Source organism: Neurospora tetrasperma (assembly GCF_000213175.1).
Source record: "Neurospora tetrasperma FGSC 2508 unplaced genomic scaffold NEUTE1scaffold_5, whole genome shotgun sequence".
Classification (NCBI taxonomy): domain Eukaryota; kingdom Fungi; phylum Ascomycota; class Sordariomycetes; order Sordariales; family Sordariaceae; genus Neurospora; species Neurospora tetrasperma.
The window spans coordinates 3477813-3492056 of record NW_009799103.1 but is presented as its reverse complement, the minus strand read 5'-3'; the positions used below and the strand labels follow the sequence as shown (position 1 = coordinate 3492056).

Sequence of the window (14244 nt, the reverse complement as noted above, 5' to 3'; positions counted from 1 at the left end):
GGCTTTAGGACAGGCGGAATAACAGCATCTAGACAATTACTTAGTTGATATGAGTAATGGTAACGGTTAGTGTACATACTGTGGATTGGATTAATGAATGACTGAACATACCATTATGGTTTCGCTTGATCTCATGTTCTCAGAGTTCGACGACTTGGTGTACAACATCTCAAGACCTTCAATAGCCCTTAGCAGACACCAAAGGGGGTCGAAAAAGAATAAGTGAACAACAGTGAATTAATCCCTGATATCGTACCCTGCATCCCTCCAACGCCTATCCGCAAAAACGCCCACGCCAGCAAAGTGCCAATCCATATGTAAAAGCGATATGTGCAAATACCTACCCATCCATCCATATCCCACTCCAAGTTCAAAACGCCAAAATACACATTATTCGTTACTGTCCCTCATCAGGCACTCAAACTCCCCTTAATCCGCCAGGCGATAGCTAACTAGCGTATCAACCCGGTGGTTCGTCGTGCTGAACCCCCTTAGCTGTACGCGCTCGCCGTTAACAATCTCCTTGGCGTCGCTGTCGCCCCACTCGACAGGCACGTCGCTGTCGGCGTCGGCGTAGACCAGCACGTTGAAGGTGCAGTCGCCGCTGAGCTGGGGCAGGAAAGTGACGGATGCCGTAATCTGGCGGAAGATGGCGGCGATCTCGGCTTGGATCTCGGCTTCGGTCTTGTCGAGTGGAGGTGCGGGAGTTGAGGCGGTGGTGGAAGTGGCCGCGTTTTCGTTGGGAGATTGATTTTGGTTGTCGTCGGTGGTAGAGGAAGCGGCTTGGTATTTGGTCTTGGATTGGGCGGCTTTGGAGAATATTTGTACCTACAGACTCAATGTTAGCGGAGTATAGTCAGAAGGAGGGGAAGGGAGATTACTGACGTCAAACTGCCACCTCTCGACGTGCTCGCCCGTGTCCTTGTCGGTAATGACAATGACCAGCTTGGAGATCTTGCCGCCCACCATCCACTTGTCCAGCTGAGACATGATCTTCTTGATGTATGCGCGGACCTGGTCATCGGCGGAGACGAGCATGTTTAGACCATACTTCTTGACGGTGGTGAAGTCTTCGGCCGGGTAGACGCCTCGTTGGAAACTGGTTGCGACGGGTTAGTCGACAGCGCTTGGAGGTCGAACGGGAAAGGGAACGGCATGATTGGCATACAGAATGGTATGAATGGAGTATTGAAACTGTCATGATTGGGCTATTGTTAGTTATGCAATCGCATCGACAGACGATTCAGGGAGCTGCGCAGAACTTACAAACTCGGCAACGAGCTTTGCGCTTCCCTTGAGCGACAGCCGGTGCACCTTGGACTTGTCCTTGTCTTTTTCCTTTTCGGGGGCCTTGGAAGACATTGCGACGGTTGCTTGGTCTAGTTGGTATGTGAATTGAGGATGAGGAATAATTGGTTCTGACAGTTGGGGCGGCCGTGACTGTGTCGAAGATTGACGGGTTTGCAATTGAAATCTGGAGTTGGTGATGACAGGAAGATGGACCGGGAATGGCTGGTGGGATTGTTTACTTTGGGGCGTTTGTCCGTTGTCAGGGAGCTCCAGAATCCAAACAGTGGACTTGGCGTGGACTTTTGGAGGGGCAGTGCCAAGGCCCAAGCTTCTACCACTACAAGAGGGTCCCGGCAGGCAACTTACAGTAGGCTAGCTCAGCTAGGTACCTGGGCTAGTCTTGGTGCGGTGGTGTAGAGGTAAATGTTGTCATCAACACCAAAAGTTGCAACATCACCACCTCTCTCTTCATCAACTCTCCATATTGAGATTCAAAGTCACTTGGTCGGATGCTAAAACCTTGATACCATAAAGTCTTGCCTACTCGAACCGACATGTATCATGCGACAGGATCCCCGAGCGCAGCTTGGTTGTACAAGATCTCATGCATGAAGCTTGACCCCACCACAACTGACCATAACAGAACAAGGAAGTCGTTCAACTTTAGAGGTAGTTCTCGCAACCCAAGCATCACAGATCCGACAGCTACTCGATTTTGAAAAAAATTCATACCATTTTGACCCAGCAGTCTAGAATATACTATCCAGCAGGCTTCGCTCAGACACACTTGTAAAAATACATTATCCTCTCTAGTTATTCGTCGAGTCCAAGCCCTTCCTTACTCGTTCTGCTTAGGAGGAGCGCCACCAGCAGGAATCATGTTATCCAAAGCCTCCTTGATGGGCTTCCTCGCCCTCAACCTCTCCAACCAGGCGTGAATCAACGGGTACTTGTCCTCGTCATACTCCTCCTTGGTCAGCATCACGCCGACAATGTGCTGCCACGGCGCAAACGCAATGTCGACATAGCTGAACTTGTTGCCCACAAACCACGGCTCCTCGGTGCCGTACTTCTCCTTCTGCGTCTGCAAGTGGTCCTCCATCACGCTCGACACGCGGTTCAGCTCCTTGACATATCTCTCAACGGCGCTGGGCACCGGCTCCGGGTGGTATCTCTTGAACCACGCGACCTGGCCGTAGTAGGGGCCCTGGCCCGTGGTCTGGAAGTAGAGCCACTGGCGGGCGAGGTAGAAGTCGTTGGTGCCAGGGGTGAAGCTGAGCTTGAGCTCCTTGTCGTACTTCTCGGTCAGGTACTCGAGGATCGCACCGGACTCCCAGAGGGTGAGGTCCGTGTTGGGGTCCTGGATGGCGGGCAGGCGGCCGTTGGGGTTGACGTTCTTGACGAACTCGGGGCTCTTGGCCTGGGAGATTTGGATGTTGTCCAGGTCATAGGGAATGCCGAGCTCGGCAAGGACCATGATCACCTTGGGCGGGTTGGGGCCGGTGTGGCCGTAGACCTTGATGGGCTTGAGGGAAGAGGAGTCCGCCATTGTGATGAATGTGATGGTAGGTGTCTGTTTTGATGCTTTGAGATGAAGATGAGTGGAAGATGTCTACGGAAACAAATCAAGCAATGCACAACGAGGATGGTCTTTGGACTTTATACCCGATGAGTTTCGGTGTTTGAGGTACTGGATGCATCTCGATACCTGTCCTCTCTGCATAACCATACCGAGGTAGCTTCTGCAGCACTCGAAACTGCCCCTGGAAACACCGACTCGGTGATAGGAGGTACATGGTGTACTCCCTCCCAGCTTGTACCCCCCCACGCAGCGTATAAGCTTACATAATGGGCTATGGAGCCTCCTTTCGCTAGCTGACAAATGTTGAAGGTGGAAATAAGCTTTGGGCCGTTATAGCGTCGAAGATTGTGGAGAAATGGTAACGCCGCCCCCTAGTTTAACGCGGTGTTCGGGACATCACAGACGCCGATTGTTACTTTCGGCGTTTTGAACCGACGACAACCTCGTACAATAGCTATTGAGAGGTTGGACTCTTTTCGATTCATCAGAATCTCACAGAACGACACGTGGTCATCAGACCTTGATATGTTCACCAAACACATTCCAAAGTCTTCTAGGATGTTGTCATCTCGTTACCTCTAACCTTTTGTTGCGAACAGCCACCGAGCGATGTCACACAAGACATTAAATGGCATTGGTCTCTATATTTTTGGCTACATTCCATATGTTTCCTTTTTTTTTTTTTTTTTTTTTTTCCGATTCGAATTCCGGGTTCTGAAGGTGCAGAATGAATTAACCTTTCCGGGCTTTCAGCCTATCAAGTCGGGTATTCCAACTTTGACATCCCACACTTGCTTGCCTGCTGAGCCTGCAGATCGGTTTCCTGCTTTGTGAACTACTGCCCCTCTACACACACATAGTGTAGGTGCACACTCAATGGTATCTCAAGACACTTTGTGATTATAAGCCACAAGAACTAAACGGAACTTTGTTTGGCAGGTAACATGTGTTCTATTGTGAAACATTTCGAAAATCTGTCATATGGTGCTGCAAACGGTCAAATGCCTGCGACATCTTCCTTTACTCGGCCTTCCTGACCCATGAGGGAGTCCTGGAGGCATCATCCGTTCGTATATCTGTTGCCAGTGTTCTTTTCAAACTATGTCCCTTACTCTACCAGCTGCCCTCGTGCTTATCGCTTTCCATATCTTCCTCATAAATAGAAGCATCAGTTTTGACGGTTTCTTTCGAAACGGTCTCCTCCGTCTGTCACCCTGATTCCTGACCTAGCCTCTCTTCTTGACTACCTCTCCTTTGACAGCCTTATCGTCCAACACCTCATCAATTTCAGGCAGCTCAAAGCTGAGCTTATGCTCCATGTCTGTTCCTCCCACCTCAATACTGTTGATAAGAGTTATCTGCAATGTCAATCCGGGACGTTACCCATCACCAGGGTCATCTCCAGATCAATGGTTAGCCGAATTTGTCAGGGTGTGATCGTCTGGCGGCGAAGGTAGGTTTCCGTTGTAGTTGTCGTCATTATCATCGTTATCGTCATCGTCATCGTCGTCGTCGTGCTCTTCAGTATCTTCATCGTCCTCACTGTCCTCCTCACTGTCCTCCTCCTCTTCATCTTCATCATCTGTATCATCTCCCCCATAAGTAATCGTTTCCCCGACCCATTCGTTCCAACTCATCCAATTCTCCAACTTCTCGATGCTCTTGTGTACAACCCTCTCCAGCTTCTCGACCCTCTCATTCATGTCGTTCTCCAACGTTTCGACTCTCCTCTTCATATCGCCCTTATACATCTCCAACCTTTTGTATGTATCCTCCTCATACCTCTTGAACTGTTGCTCCAGAAATACAACATTGACTTGCAAGTCCTTTCGAAGGTTGACTTCCCCCCCATTGTCGGGCAATTCTTCTTGTTCATATCCCCCCTCGCTGTCCAGACTTTGACCATCCCTCTCTTGACTCCCATCAACCTCATCCCCCTCAATGCTCTTCATCACCGATCCCAATTCAGATCCAGATCCCAATCCCGACCCCGATCCAGATTCAGGACTAACAGTCCTAACCCTTTTCACCTCTCTCTTGTCCATGTGGATTTTCTTTCTATTTCCTTTCTGTTGTTGTTGATGACTCGTACTGCTGCCTCCTCCCCCACCTCCAGTGGCAGCTTCAGTCATATCCCCATCCTCCAAATTATTTTTACTGTCTTCTTCTAACTGCGGTAGTGGCAGCGGCAAGATCCTCGCTACTGCATCGAGTGTAGCTTCCGACACGTCTATAGGAGGAGAAGAACTGTTCGAACTTCTTCTACTTCTTGTAGTCGTAGGATCTTCTGTTTCACTGGAATCTTTTCTTTTGCGTTTTTTGTCGTCATCGCCTCCGTCTTCCCCCTCCTCCTTTCTTTCTGCCTCATCTCTACCTTCTTCGCTCCCCTCCTGCTCATGTCCACCTTCTTCCCCATCCTTTTCCATCGACTCTCGCACCCTCGTCACACCCGCCTTCTGATCAACTTCAGACCACGCCTTATTTAGGGCAGTATAGCTCGTAACTAACTTGTCGATGACAATGTCGACCGCGTCGAGCTCTCTTCTCAGCTCTTTGATTTTAAGCTGGGAAGAGCGAAGGGTGGACTCAATGTCGAGCTGGTCGTCTGCCATGTCGCTTGAGGGCTGGGAGTGGAGGGCGGAGACGTTGGAGTCGGGGTCTGTTTCCATGATTCTTGTTGGAAGGGTGAATACGTGCTGGTTGTGTGAATTATCGAAGTAGTAGTAGAGTGACTTGTGCTGAGGAAGGACTGGGGAGAGAAGTGCCTTATATCGTTGACGAACGAGACACCGGGATGAGCTAGTAGTCGATGGATACTTCGATCAAACTAAAGAAGAAATAATGACTACAATGGTTTCAAAGCCCATAACAATCTCAGTGGTGTGGGTGCATTGTATGTTGTCATTATACCATATGCATAAGTCGTCGTGATAAACATACAAATGGGGACAATGAGGTTGCGGCATAACAGGATGAAAGATTTAGAAAGGAGAACGAGCTTGCTTTTCTCTGTTATGACAACGCAACCAACAACAAACCAGTCCAAAAAAGTGGTTGTGGTGTTGAACAAACAACAACAACAACGACAACAAGAATAGAACTACCCACCAAAAACAATCCAAAACTCCGAAAGACTCCGCTAATGGATGATATGATAATCCCTTCAAGAACCCCCGCCATGAGAAACAAGAGACAACAAACCCCACGACGCATGCATGGCCGACCTTTTCAAGGTTTGCGGCTCTTTGTGCAAAATCCACTTTTAGCTTTCTTCCACATACACGCCCCATTATGATCCTCCCAAGCTAGCATGTCAGTAGATGACCAATTTAGGCGGCCTGGGCAGTCTCGAACTTGGCGCCGGTGCCAGCGAGGTTGGTGGGCATGGCGTGGGGGTTCTTGGTGCGGTAGTCCTTGATGGCGGCCTTGATGGCATCCTCGGCAAGCATGCTGCAGTGCAACTTGACAGGGGGGAGGCACTGTGGGTGTTGGGTGACACGGTTAGTTCATAGTGCACGGGAGGCATAGGAGCATGGTACAGAGAACAGGTCTAGACTTACGAGTTCCTTGGCAATCTCCGTGTTCTTAACCTTGGAGGCTTGCTCGAGGGTCATGCCGCGGACGAGCTCGGTGACGTAGCTGGAAGAGGCACTGGAGGGAATTAGTAAGCTGAGCTTAGAACGTTGTGGTGACACTGAAGCCTTGGGAAGCCAATGGTCGAGCTGTTGTCTTTTTGTGGAATCGTAGGTAGTGGATCTGAGTAGCTCTTGATATCGCTCTCCATTTGTCGAAGGTGTTTGAAAAAAAAAGAATATATCGCTTATTCGTACGGACATCCAGGCAGCGCCGAAACCTGGGGTGTAACGGCTTGGAGGTTTCAACTTTCAGATGTCGCATCTCTCTGCTTATCCTCCCTGCTTATGTTGAACCGAAGTGTCGTGGTTGCAATTATATATCGATGAAACTATTTTGTCGTCGCTCGCGTTTCATTGGGTCGTTGCGTGGTATCGGTTTCGTATCGCCGGTGGCTTCGGACACTTTTTCTTGGTCCCCATGGCTTCCCGAAGCATCCGTGTCTATCAGGGAAAAGAGACAGTACTCACATGGCAGAGCCGCAGCCGAAGGTCTTGAACTTGACGTCGCTGATGACTCCAGTCTCGGGGTCGACCTTGATGTGAAGACGCATGACATCACCGCAGGCGGGGGCGCCGACGAGGCCTTCGCCGACCGACTTGTCCTTCTTGTCGAGGGTACCAACGTTGCGAGGGCGCGAGTAGTCTGATATTGAGACATGTTAGCATCTGTATATGTTTGCCGATATGCCATATCCAAGGTGGAATAGGGCGCGAATGCGTGGCCGCGATGGGAATACTCACGGTCAAGGACCTTCTCGTGGTAGGACCTCTTGGCGACGACGGCAACGGCGGGCGCAATCTGGCGCACAGCCGGCATGACGGTAGGGCGGACGGCGTTGGCGAGAACGCGGCCGGAAACAGCGCGAACGGATCTGGAAAACATGGTTGCGGATGTGGTGATTGTGATGTTTTGTTTTGTCTTGGTTTGTTTGGTTGTTTCTGTAGGATAGGTATCGGAGATGCAAGAGACGAGTTCTGGTGATGAGTGGATGGCAAAAAGTCAAAGTGGCCGAGATAAAGAGGTTGGCGGCGGACGGGACTTAGGGTTAAAAGTTGCTGGAATTTGCGGATTTGGCTGCGGATTTGCGGGCTTGCGGCACTTGGTCGCCAAAAGTCGATGATGACCCAAGGGGGCGACTTGCTGCACTCGGGACTGGGACTGGGATACGAAAAAGAGGGGTTGGTCAGAGCTTTCTCTAACAAAAGCGGAGCACAGACAGCCGCTTGAGAAGCAGGATTCTGTTAAGTCAGTGACAAAGACGCGCTGTTGCTTACACGGGGGCGTCATCCCCGACGTCGGCTTGGTCGGTTGGACAAAAGATCCCAAAAGAGAGCCAAGACAGTCCTGGAGCCCCACTTACCGCGGAGATAAGATGATCAGATTACGGAACACCGAATGTGTAGAGGTACGTCTCGCGATTTGGTTGTTGACTTGGAATTCTGGACGATCACTTGGGCTTCTCTTTTCACCCAGTGAAAAATGATTTTAATAATCACGAGTTCCTATAATGATACTCAGTCAGGTCCTCGTTCTCTTTTCTTACCTCGTCGAATGGGCATTTCTGTCGCCGTCAAACATACCCCCAAAACTCTGGCTCTTTGCTTGCAAACAGGGAAAGGACACTTTCTTAACAAACCCTATCTGCTTTGTCACTGTGTAACGTGCTACAATGTTAAGAGCTGCATAACAGATCGTCTACCACCAATACCTACACAGTAAGCAAGCGCCAATCCCTGCTCAATTGTCCCCAGACTGCAGCACATCATCCCTGTCCGCTGTCACAATCCATGAAACGGCAGCGGGGTTCGAATGGAAGGCGGCAGGGCGAATGCCATGAAGCGCGGTTCCCTGGAACATGGGGAGTGGTCGCTGTTCCAGTGCCTGCCGCGTCAGCTAAAGTTACCCCACAACATCATACCTCAGCTCACTCACTGCCTGCAGCTACGGCAAGCTTCCATTTTCCTTCACGCTTCTTCCATCTTCTCTTCCTCTGCGATACAACGTAACTTGGCGGTAGACTTCATCCAACAATTCGATGACTTTCTAGTTGTACACAACACGCAGAGAATACAGACAACATAGCTTGGTTGATTTCATTCATACATCATCGCGAATCCGCCCAACATGTCGTGCCCCCACATCGGGTCCGCAAGTAAGTCTTGCTTATTGTTGGCATGCTTCTTGGAGCTCAGCTCAGCCAGCTTCCATCATGTGTGGCGCGCCTTTAACTCAGGACTGGACGTATTTCTGACACACCATTTTTGACAGACCTCGCGAAGCCGTCGCCTACCGACAATGTCTACCGCGAGGATTGTACCCAATGCTTCGATTCCATTGTCCGTACTCTATCCTGGCCCTTCCTCTCTTCTTCTAGCTGCATCTACCATGTCCAGCCTAGCAACTGACCACCTCTCCGTATATAGGACGACCCAGCTGGTCTGGATGTCTGCTTAAAGTGCTTTAACGGCGGCTGCGCTGGCGACCGGAATCACGCAAAGCTCCATGCCACCTCACGAAACCACCCGCTCGTGCTCAACATTCGCCGAACCCGCAAGATCATCGAGCGCAATGAGCCGCCTCTCAAGATGTCCAAACTCGCCATCGCGGCCGAGACCGAAAGCGATCGCTACGATACAACACTTACAGTCAAGTGCTTGGACTGCGGAATCGACAACTTGAACAAGGAAGATGCCACCATCGCCCCCGTCATCGACGCCGTCATGAAGGCCAACACGTTCTCGCGCAAGGAGGAGGTCAAGGCTTGGGAACAAGAGCTCACTACCTGCGAGCACATCTTGACAATGCAGCAAGGAGAGCCTCGCAAGATTGAGTCTCAGGATCTGGGCCATTGCTCCAAGTGCGACTTGAACGAAAACCTTTGGCTGTGTTTGGAATGCGGAAATCTTGGCTGTGGCCGCGCCCAATTCGGTGGTATCAGCGGAAACTCTCATGGTTTGGCTCACGCAACCGAGACCAAGCACGGCGTCGCTGTCAAGCTTGGTTCCATCACCCCCGAGGGAACGGCCGATGTATACTGCTACAACTGCGACGAAGAGCGCATCGATGACAACCTGGGCGCCCACCTGGCCAACTGGGGCATTATCCTTGCTGAGCGCGAAAAGACGGAAAAGAGCTTGACGGAGATGCAGATCGAGCAGAACTTGAGATGGGAGTTTTCCATGACCACTGAGGACGGCAAGGAGTTGACACCCGTTTTTGGCCCTGGTCTGACTGGCCTCAAGAACCTCGGAAATAGCTGCTACCTTGCCAGTATTCTACAGTGTCTCTACGACTTGCCCTCTTTCCAACAACGTTACTACAGCGACAAGCTTGGCCCTCTCCCCAGCGTAACAGATCCTGCCGAGGACCTCGAAACACAGCTTCGCAAGCTTGGTGATGGTCTTCTTTCCGGACGGTACTCCAAGTCAGATACCGATGTCTTTGCTTCTGAGCACACTCCCAACGTCCCTTACCAGAAGGGTCTCCAGCCTTCCATGTTCAAGCACCTCATGGGTCGTGGCCACGAGGAGTTCTCGACCATGCGGCAGCAAGACGCCTTTGAGCTCTTGCAGCATCTGATCAAGCTTATCACTCGATCCAAGCATCCAGTAGAGCTTGGTGATCCCACCCAGCCCATGCGCTTCGTCATGGAGCAGCGTCTGCAGTGCCTCAACTGCAAGAAGGTCCGCTACAGTAGCAATGAGCAGGACAGCGTCTTCATTGACGTGCCCATGGAGAAGCTTCCACCCGAGGAGGAGGGTCAAGAGCCCAAGTACAAGCCTGTTACACTCAAGCAGTGTCTTGACAGCCTGACTGCCTCCGAGGTCGTCGAGTTGACCTGTGCGGGCTGCGGAAGCAAGGATGGGTTTACCAAGCGTCAAGCCTTCAAGACCTTCCCCGATGTCCTCGTTGTCAATGCCCGAAAGATGGCTGTTGTTAACTGGGTCCCCGTCAAGATTGATGTTCCCGTCATTGTTGATGATGAGCCCTTTAACCTTGACGAATACCTTTCCAAGGGTCAGCAGCCTGACGAGGAAGCCCTGCCCGAGGATGAGTCGGCCAAGAGCAGCGCTCCTGCATTTGTGCCTAACGCGGAGGCGCTTGCCATGCTCGAGGCCATGGGATTCCCACGAGTCCGTGGTGAGAAGGCGCTGCATGCCACAGGCAACTCGGATGCCAACGCTGCCATGGAGTGGCTGTTTGCTCACATGGATGACCCCGATATTGATGTGCCTTTGGACCTCAGTGCCAGCAGCGGTGGTGCGGCTTCAGGGGGCGCTGGCGCGGCTGACCCGGAGAAGTTGGCCATGCTTGAGTCGATGGGATTGTCTGGACCGAGGGCTGTAAAGGCACTGAAGGAGACCGGTGGTGATGTGGAAAGAGCCATCGAGTGGCTATTCAGTCATCCTGATGATGATGCGGACGCTGTTGAAGAGGAGGCACCAGCTGGCAATGAGGGCCCGAAGAAGGAGGCGGGCAGCAGTGAGTTGCCGGCTAAGTTTCAGTTGCAGTCGATTGTATGCCACAAGGGAACGAGTATTCACGCTGGGTGAGTTTGCTTCAACAAATCCATTTATCGAATTACGTGCTAATCATGGCAAATAGACACTATGTTGCCTTCATCCGAAAGAAGCTCAGCGAGGACGAGACCTCCTGGGTCCTTTTCAACGATGAGAAGGTGGTCAAGGTGGTGGATGTTGAGGAGATGAAGAAGACTGCTTATGTCTACTTCTTCAAGCGGGTGTAAATCACAGCAGGGCTTACATCCAGTTATTCAGTATCGGGACGGGCGAGGAGTTGGTATAAGTGGCATCGGAGTTGAGCGGGAACAAAGAGATGTGTACATGCCTACATTAACGAAGATACGAATACAACGCATATGATATCTACTCTTGGCCTATTACCCTGCGTAAAATAGCACGCCGTATCGGGTCTTTAACTCCTCCCTGTCCACTCATGGAACTCCTTTTTTGTTAAAGGGTTCAACTAATATCTCCTGCATTGGACGTGCGTACAGGTTCGGATTGAAGGAGGGACGGAACGGGAACGGGAACGGGAAGAACCGCAGCACGCGTCAAGCAAGTTGCACGTGGTTCTTTGAGACCTCGTTCATTCAATTCCTGGCTCCTGTCACTTCCATCGTCTGTCGTCGTTCTTCAACTTCTTCTTAAACTTCTCCCATTTTGCCCTTAACCCATATATGGTCGAAATTGCTTATTCACCACCTTGCCAGGCACAACTAAGCACAACTGAAATTGTTGGTTACTCGAAGAAGAGCGTGGTGGTCGAGGACAACGTCAAGGTATGGCATCGATTGAACGACACGATACGATATCAAAACCATGAGTCCAGTTTGACATGTGCCGCAGATACAAATTGAGTGTGGCCGTTGGTTATCACTCTCGACTCGACGCGCTTCACTCACATCCGGTGAACCGGGCGGGCGGCAATGATACAAGGAACCCGATCAAACAACACAGCCCCAATCCTCAACGGACATCAAACTTTTTGTTGAGTTTTCCATTTCCAGGCAGCAGCACCATTCGCAGGTTTTCTCAACGACTATCACATGTCAAAAGAAGTCTCGTTTGTAATGGCATGGTTCCTTGGGATATTGACTTCACTACGTACTAGCACTAGTGTACAGTCGCGGTCGGTTTGTGTGGCTCCACTAAACTTTCTGCAAAGTTCCATGGAAAGTGGATAGAAAAGCGGGTAAAAAGTTCGGGGAAGGGCGGGCGGGCGGGCTGGGAAAAAGGTGGAGGCTTCAAGGGCTTCGTTGTCAGGCACATTTCGCTGCGAGTTCTCCGGGACCGCGAGGTTGTGGACAAATTACCCTTACGTAGGGACCTAGGAGGAAGTTTGGTGGAAGACTGGAATTCGAGTCAAGCAGGTTTGCAAAACAAGAGAAACGGGATGAGGGAGACGACGAGGGGCGGATTTCAGGGGCTTGAAACGCAGAAGACAGATGAGATTCTAGATAATTCTTTTCTTTTAAGTCGGTTTTGTCGTTTGGACCCTGTGGATGAACTCTATCAAGGGGCTCTGCATTAACAGTTAAAGGTACACGTACAGCGGTTTGCCAAAAGAGGCGGTCTCGGCCGAGACAAAAGAATCCGAATCAAGACAAGTTGAAAGACAACTTAAGACAAGGGACGGACAACCGACACTGACTGATCGACTGGAGTATCCGCAACAGATAACTAGTGAAAGTGAAAAGCCGTTCAGAGTTCACAAATGTCCAAACAGTGGTCCGCACAAAAAAAAAGGAATATTGAAAGAGAAAATATCGGGAAACTCGCGAAATGGAGGCAAACTCTGAGGATGAGCGCACGAATTACTGGAAGTAGCAGTAAGCACGAAGTTATTGTATTTGACGGAGCTTTTCGTTCTTGGCAATCAGCCCTGTTATCTCTCTTATTAAGCCCCATGCGGAATAGTACATATCACATGTGTGAGTTGCCTGGTGCTAGCGATGTTAGTGATTGCTGGTGCTTGCAATACTGGTGGCAATGTTGGGGCACTGGAGGCCATGGGGAGAAATCAGAATGGATTTTAGACAACAGCATCACCATTGCCATTGCCATTCTCATCATCGTAAACTGAGAGCTTCCCTCCTTCTCTCTAGCAGGTGTACCGGAATGTACATAGCGTACGGGGGCAAGAGAGGCAAAAGGTTTGCGCTAGAGGTACAAAGACAAAACCTGTTCCTGTCGTAGAGCTTACCAGGGGTAGTGATCCATTCGTCAGAATGTGTCAGAGTCAGTGACAGTAATTACAGTCAGAGTAATGAAAAAATGCTTTGTCTGACGGCTTATCGGGGTGCACGTGACTCACTTATCGTAATATCTGGTATTTCAGCACACCAGACTGCACACCAAACTGCACCAAAATGCTCAAATTTTATCTAAATTGAATAATTTATTTACTCTCACGACCCTTGTAGAGTCGTAAACCTTGTAATATATATTGCTTCTAATCTATTAAATAACACTGTCTTCAATCGGTTGATTGTTGAGATCGTTAAATTGTATATTGATATATAACTATTCTTCTATTTCTAATAATAATACGTCTCTTTACTCGTTAGATAGTTAGGCCTAGCTTTAATCTAATTTATAGAGTCGCTTACCATTTATATAAACGAAGGTAGCTATATCCATCTTCTCTTTGGCTAGTCGAATATATACCAGGCTCTCGAGGAAATTTATTATAGAGAAGGCTCGCTCGTACGGTATACTATTAGTTAGTATTGTAAATATCCTTACTATTAGTAGTATAATAACTGATTTATTTTGTACTATATTTTATATATAATACTAAAAGTGCCTCGCATTGAGGCTTATTTGCTAGACGTTAGCGTATAGTGTATATCTCCTCTTACGAGTATAAAAATTGAGGAAGTTAGAGATAATTTGTTGGTTTGTAACTCCCAACCAGCCAACGAACTTATATAGGTATTTAATAGTATAGTATTATATATTAGGAATAGAGGGGGCAATTTGGTTAAGTATTATTATAGTAGTAGATAGTAGTAGGAGGTACGAAAGTTAATTAATAGGGGTAAGTTACTTAGTTCGTCTAGTAATATATGTACGTTTAAGATCCTACTAACTCTTAGTAATAATCGAGTATTAGAGATGTAACTAAGCGCGCTAGATTTCGACTTATCGAGGAATAGTATAACCGATATATAATCTATTTACTTCTAATAATAGCTAAGCTTTGTAAAAAGG

The 14244-nt window shown here is 49.4% G+C and overlaps 5 protein-coding genes across 5 annotated transcripts; 1 reads left to right on the top strand and 4 right to left on the bottom strand.

Annotated features, from left to right (window-relative positions):
* Nucleotides 1–221: 221 nt before the first annotated feature.
* NEUTE1DRAFT_131523 (mitotic spindle checkpoint component MAD2) lies at nt 222–1362 on the bottom strand (the record flags this gene model as incomplete). Its single annotated transcript, XM_009855363.1, has 4 exons — nt 222–828; nt 886–1099; nt 1169–1194; nt 1267–1362. 4 exons carry the CDS (start codon nt 1360–1362, stop codon nt 430–432), a joined length of 735 nt encoding a protein of 244 aa, XP_009853665.1.
* A 640-nt stretch (nt 1363–2002) lies between these two features.
* Nucleotides 2003–2898, bottom strand: NEUTE1DRAFT_117950 (uncharacterized protein; the record flags this gene model as incomplete). The annotated part of the gene is made up of 1 exon (XM_009855362.1): nt 2003–2898. One exon carries the CDS (start codon nt 2837–2839, stop codon nt 2129–2131), a length of 711 nt encoding a protein of 236 aa, XP_009853664.1.
* Nucleotides 2899–4278: 1380 nt separating this feature from the next.
* On the bottom strand, nt 4279–5541 carry NEUTE1DRAFT_103290 (uncharacterized protein; the record flags this gene model as incomplete). Its single annotated transcript, XM_009855361.1, has 1 exon — nt 4279–5541. The coding sequence occupies one exon, from the start codon at nt 5539–5541 to the stop codon at nt 4279–4281; it is 1263 nt and encodes a 420-aa protein (XP_009853663.1).
* Nucleotides 5542–5759: 218 nt separating this feature from the next.
* On the bottom strand, nt 5760–7499 carry NEUTE1DRAFT_124210 (iron sulfur cluster assembly protein 1, mitochondrial precursor; the record flags this gene model as incomplete). Its single annotated transcript, XM_009855360.1, has 4 exons — nt 5760–6351; nt 6433–6523; nt 6976–7150; nt 7249–7499. The coding sequence occupies 4 exons, from the start codon at nt 7388–7390 to the stop codon at nt 6202–6204; spliced, it is 558 nt and encodes a 185-aa protein (XP_009853662.1).
* Nucleotides 7500–8632: 1133 nt separating this feature from the next.
* Nucleotides 8633–11403, top strand: NEUTE1DRAFT_67925 (uncharacterized protein; the record flags this gene model as incomplete). The annotated part of the gene is made up of 4 exons (XM_009855359.1): nt 8633–8660; nt 8777–8844; nt 8932–11057; nt 11114–11403. The coding sequence occupies 4 exons, from the start codon at nt 8633–8635 to the stop codon at nt 11253–11255; spliced, it is 2364 nt and encodes a 787-aa protein (XP_009853661.1).
* Between the last annotated feature and the right edge of the window lie 2841 nt (nt 11404–14244).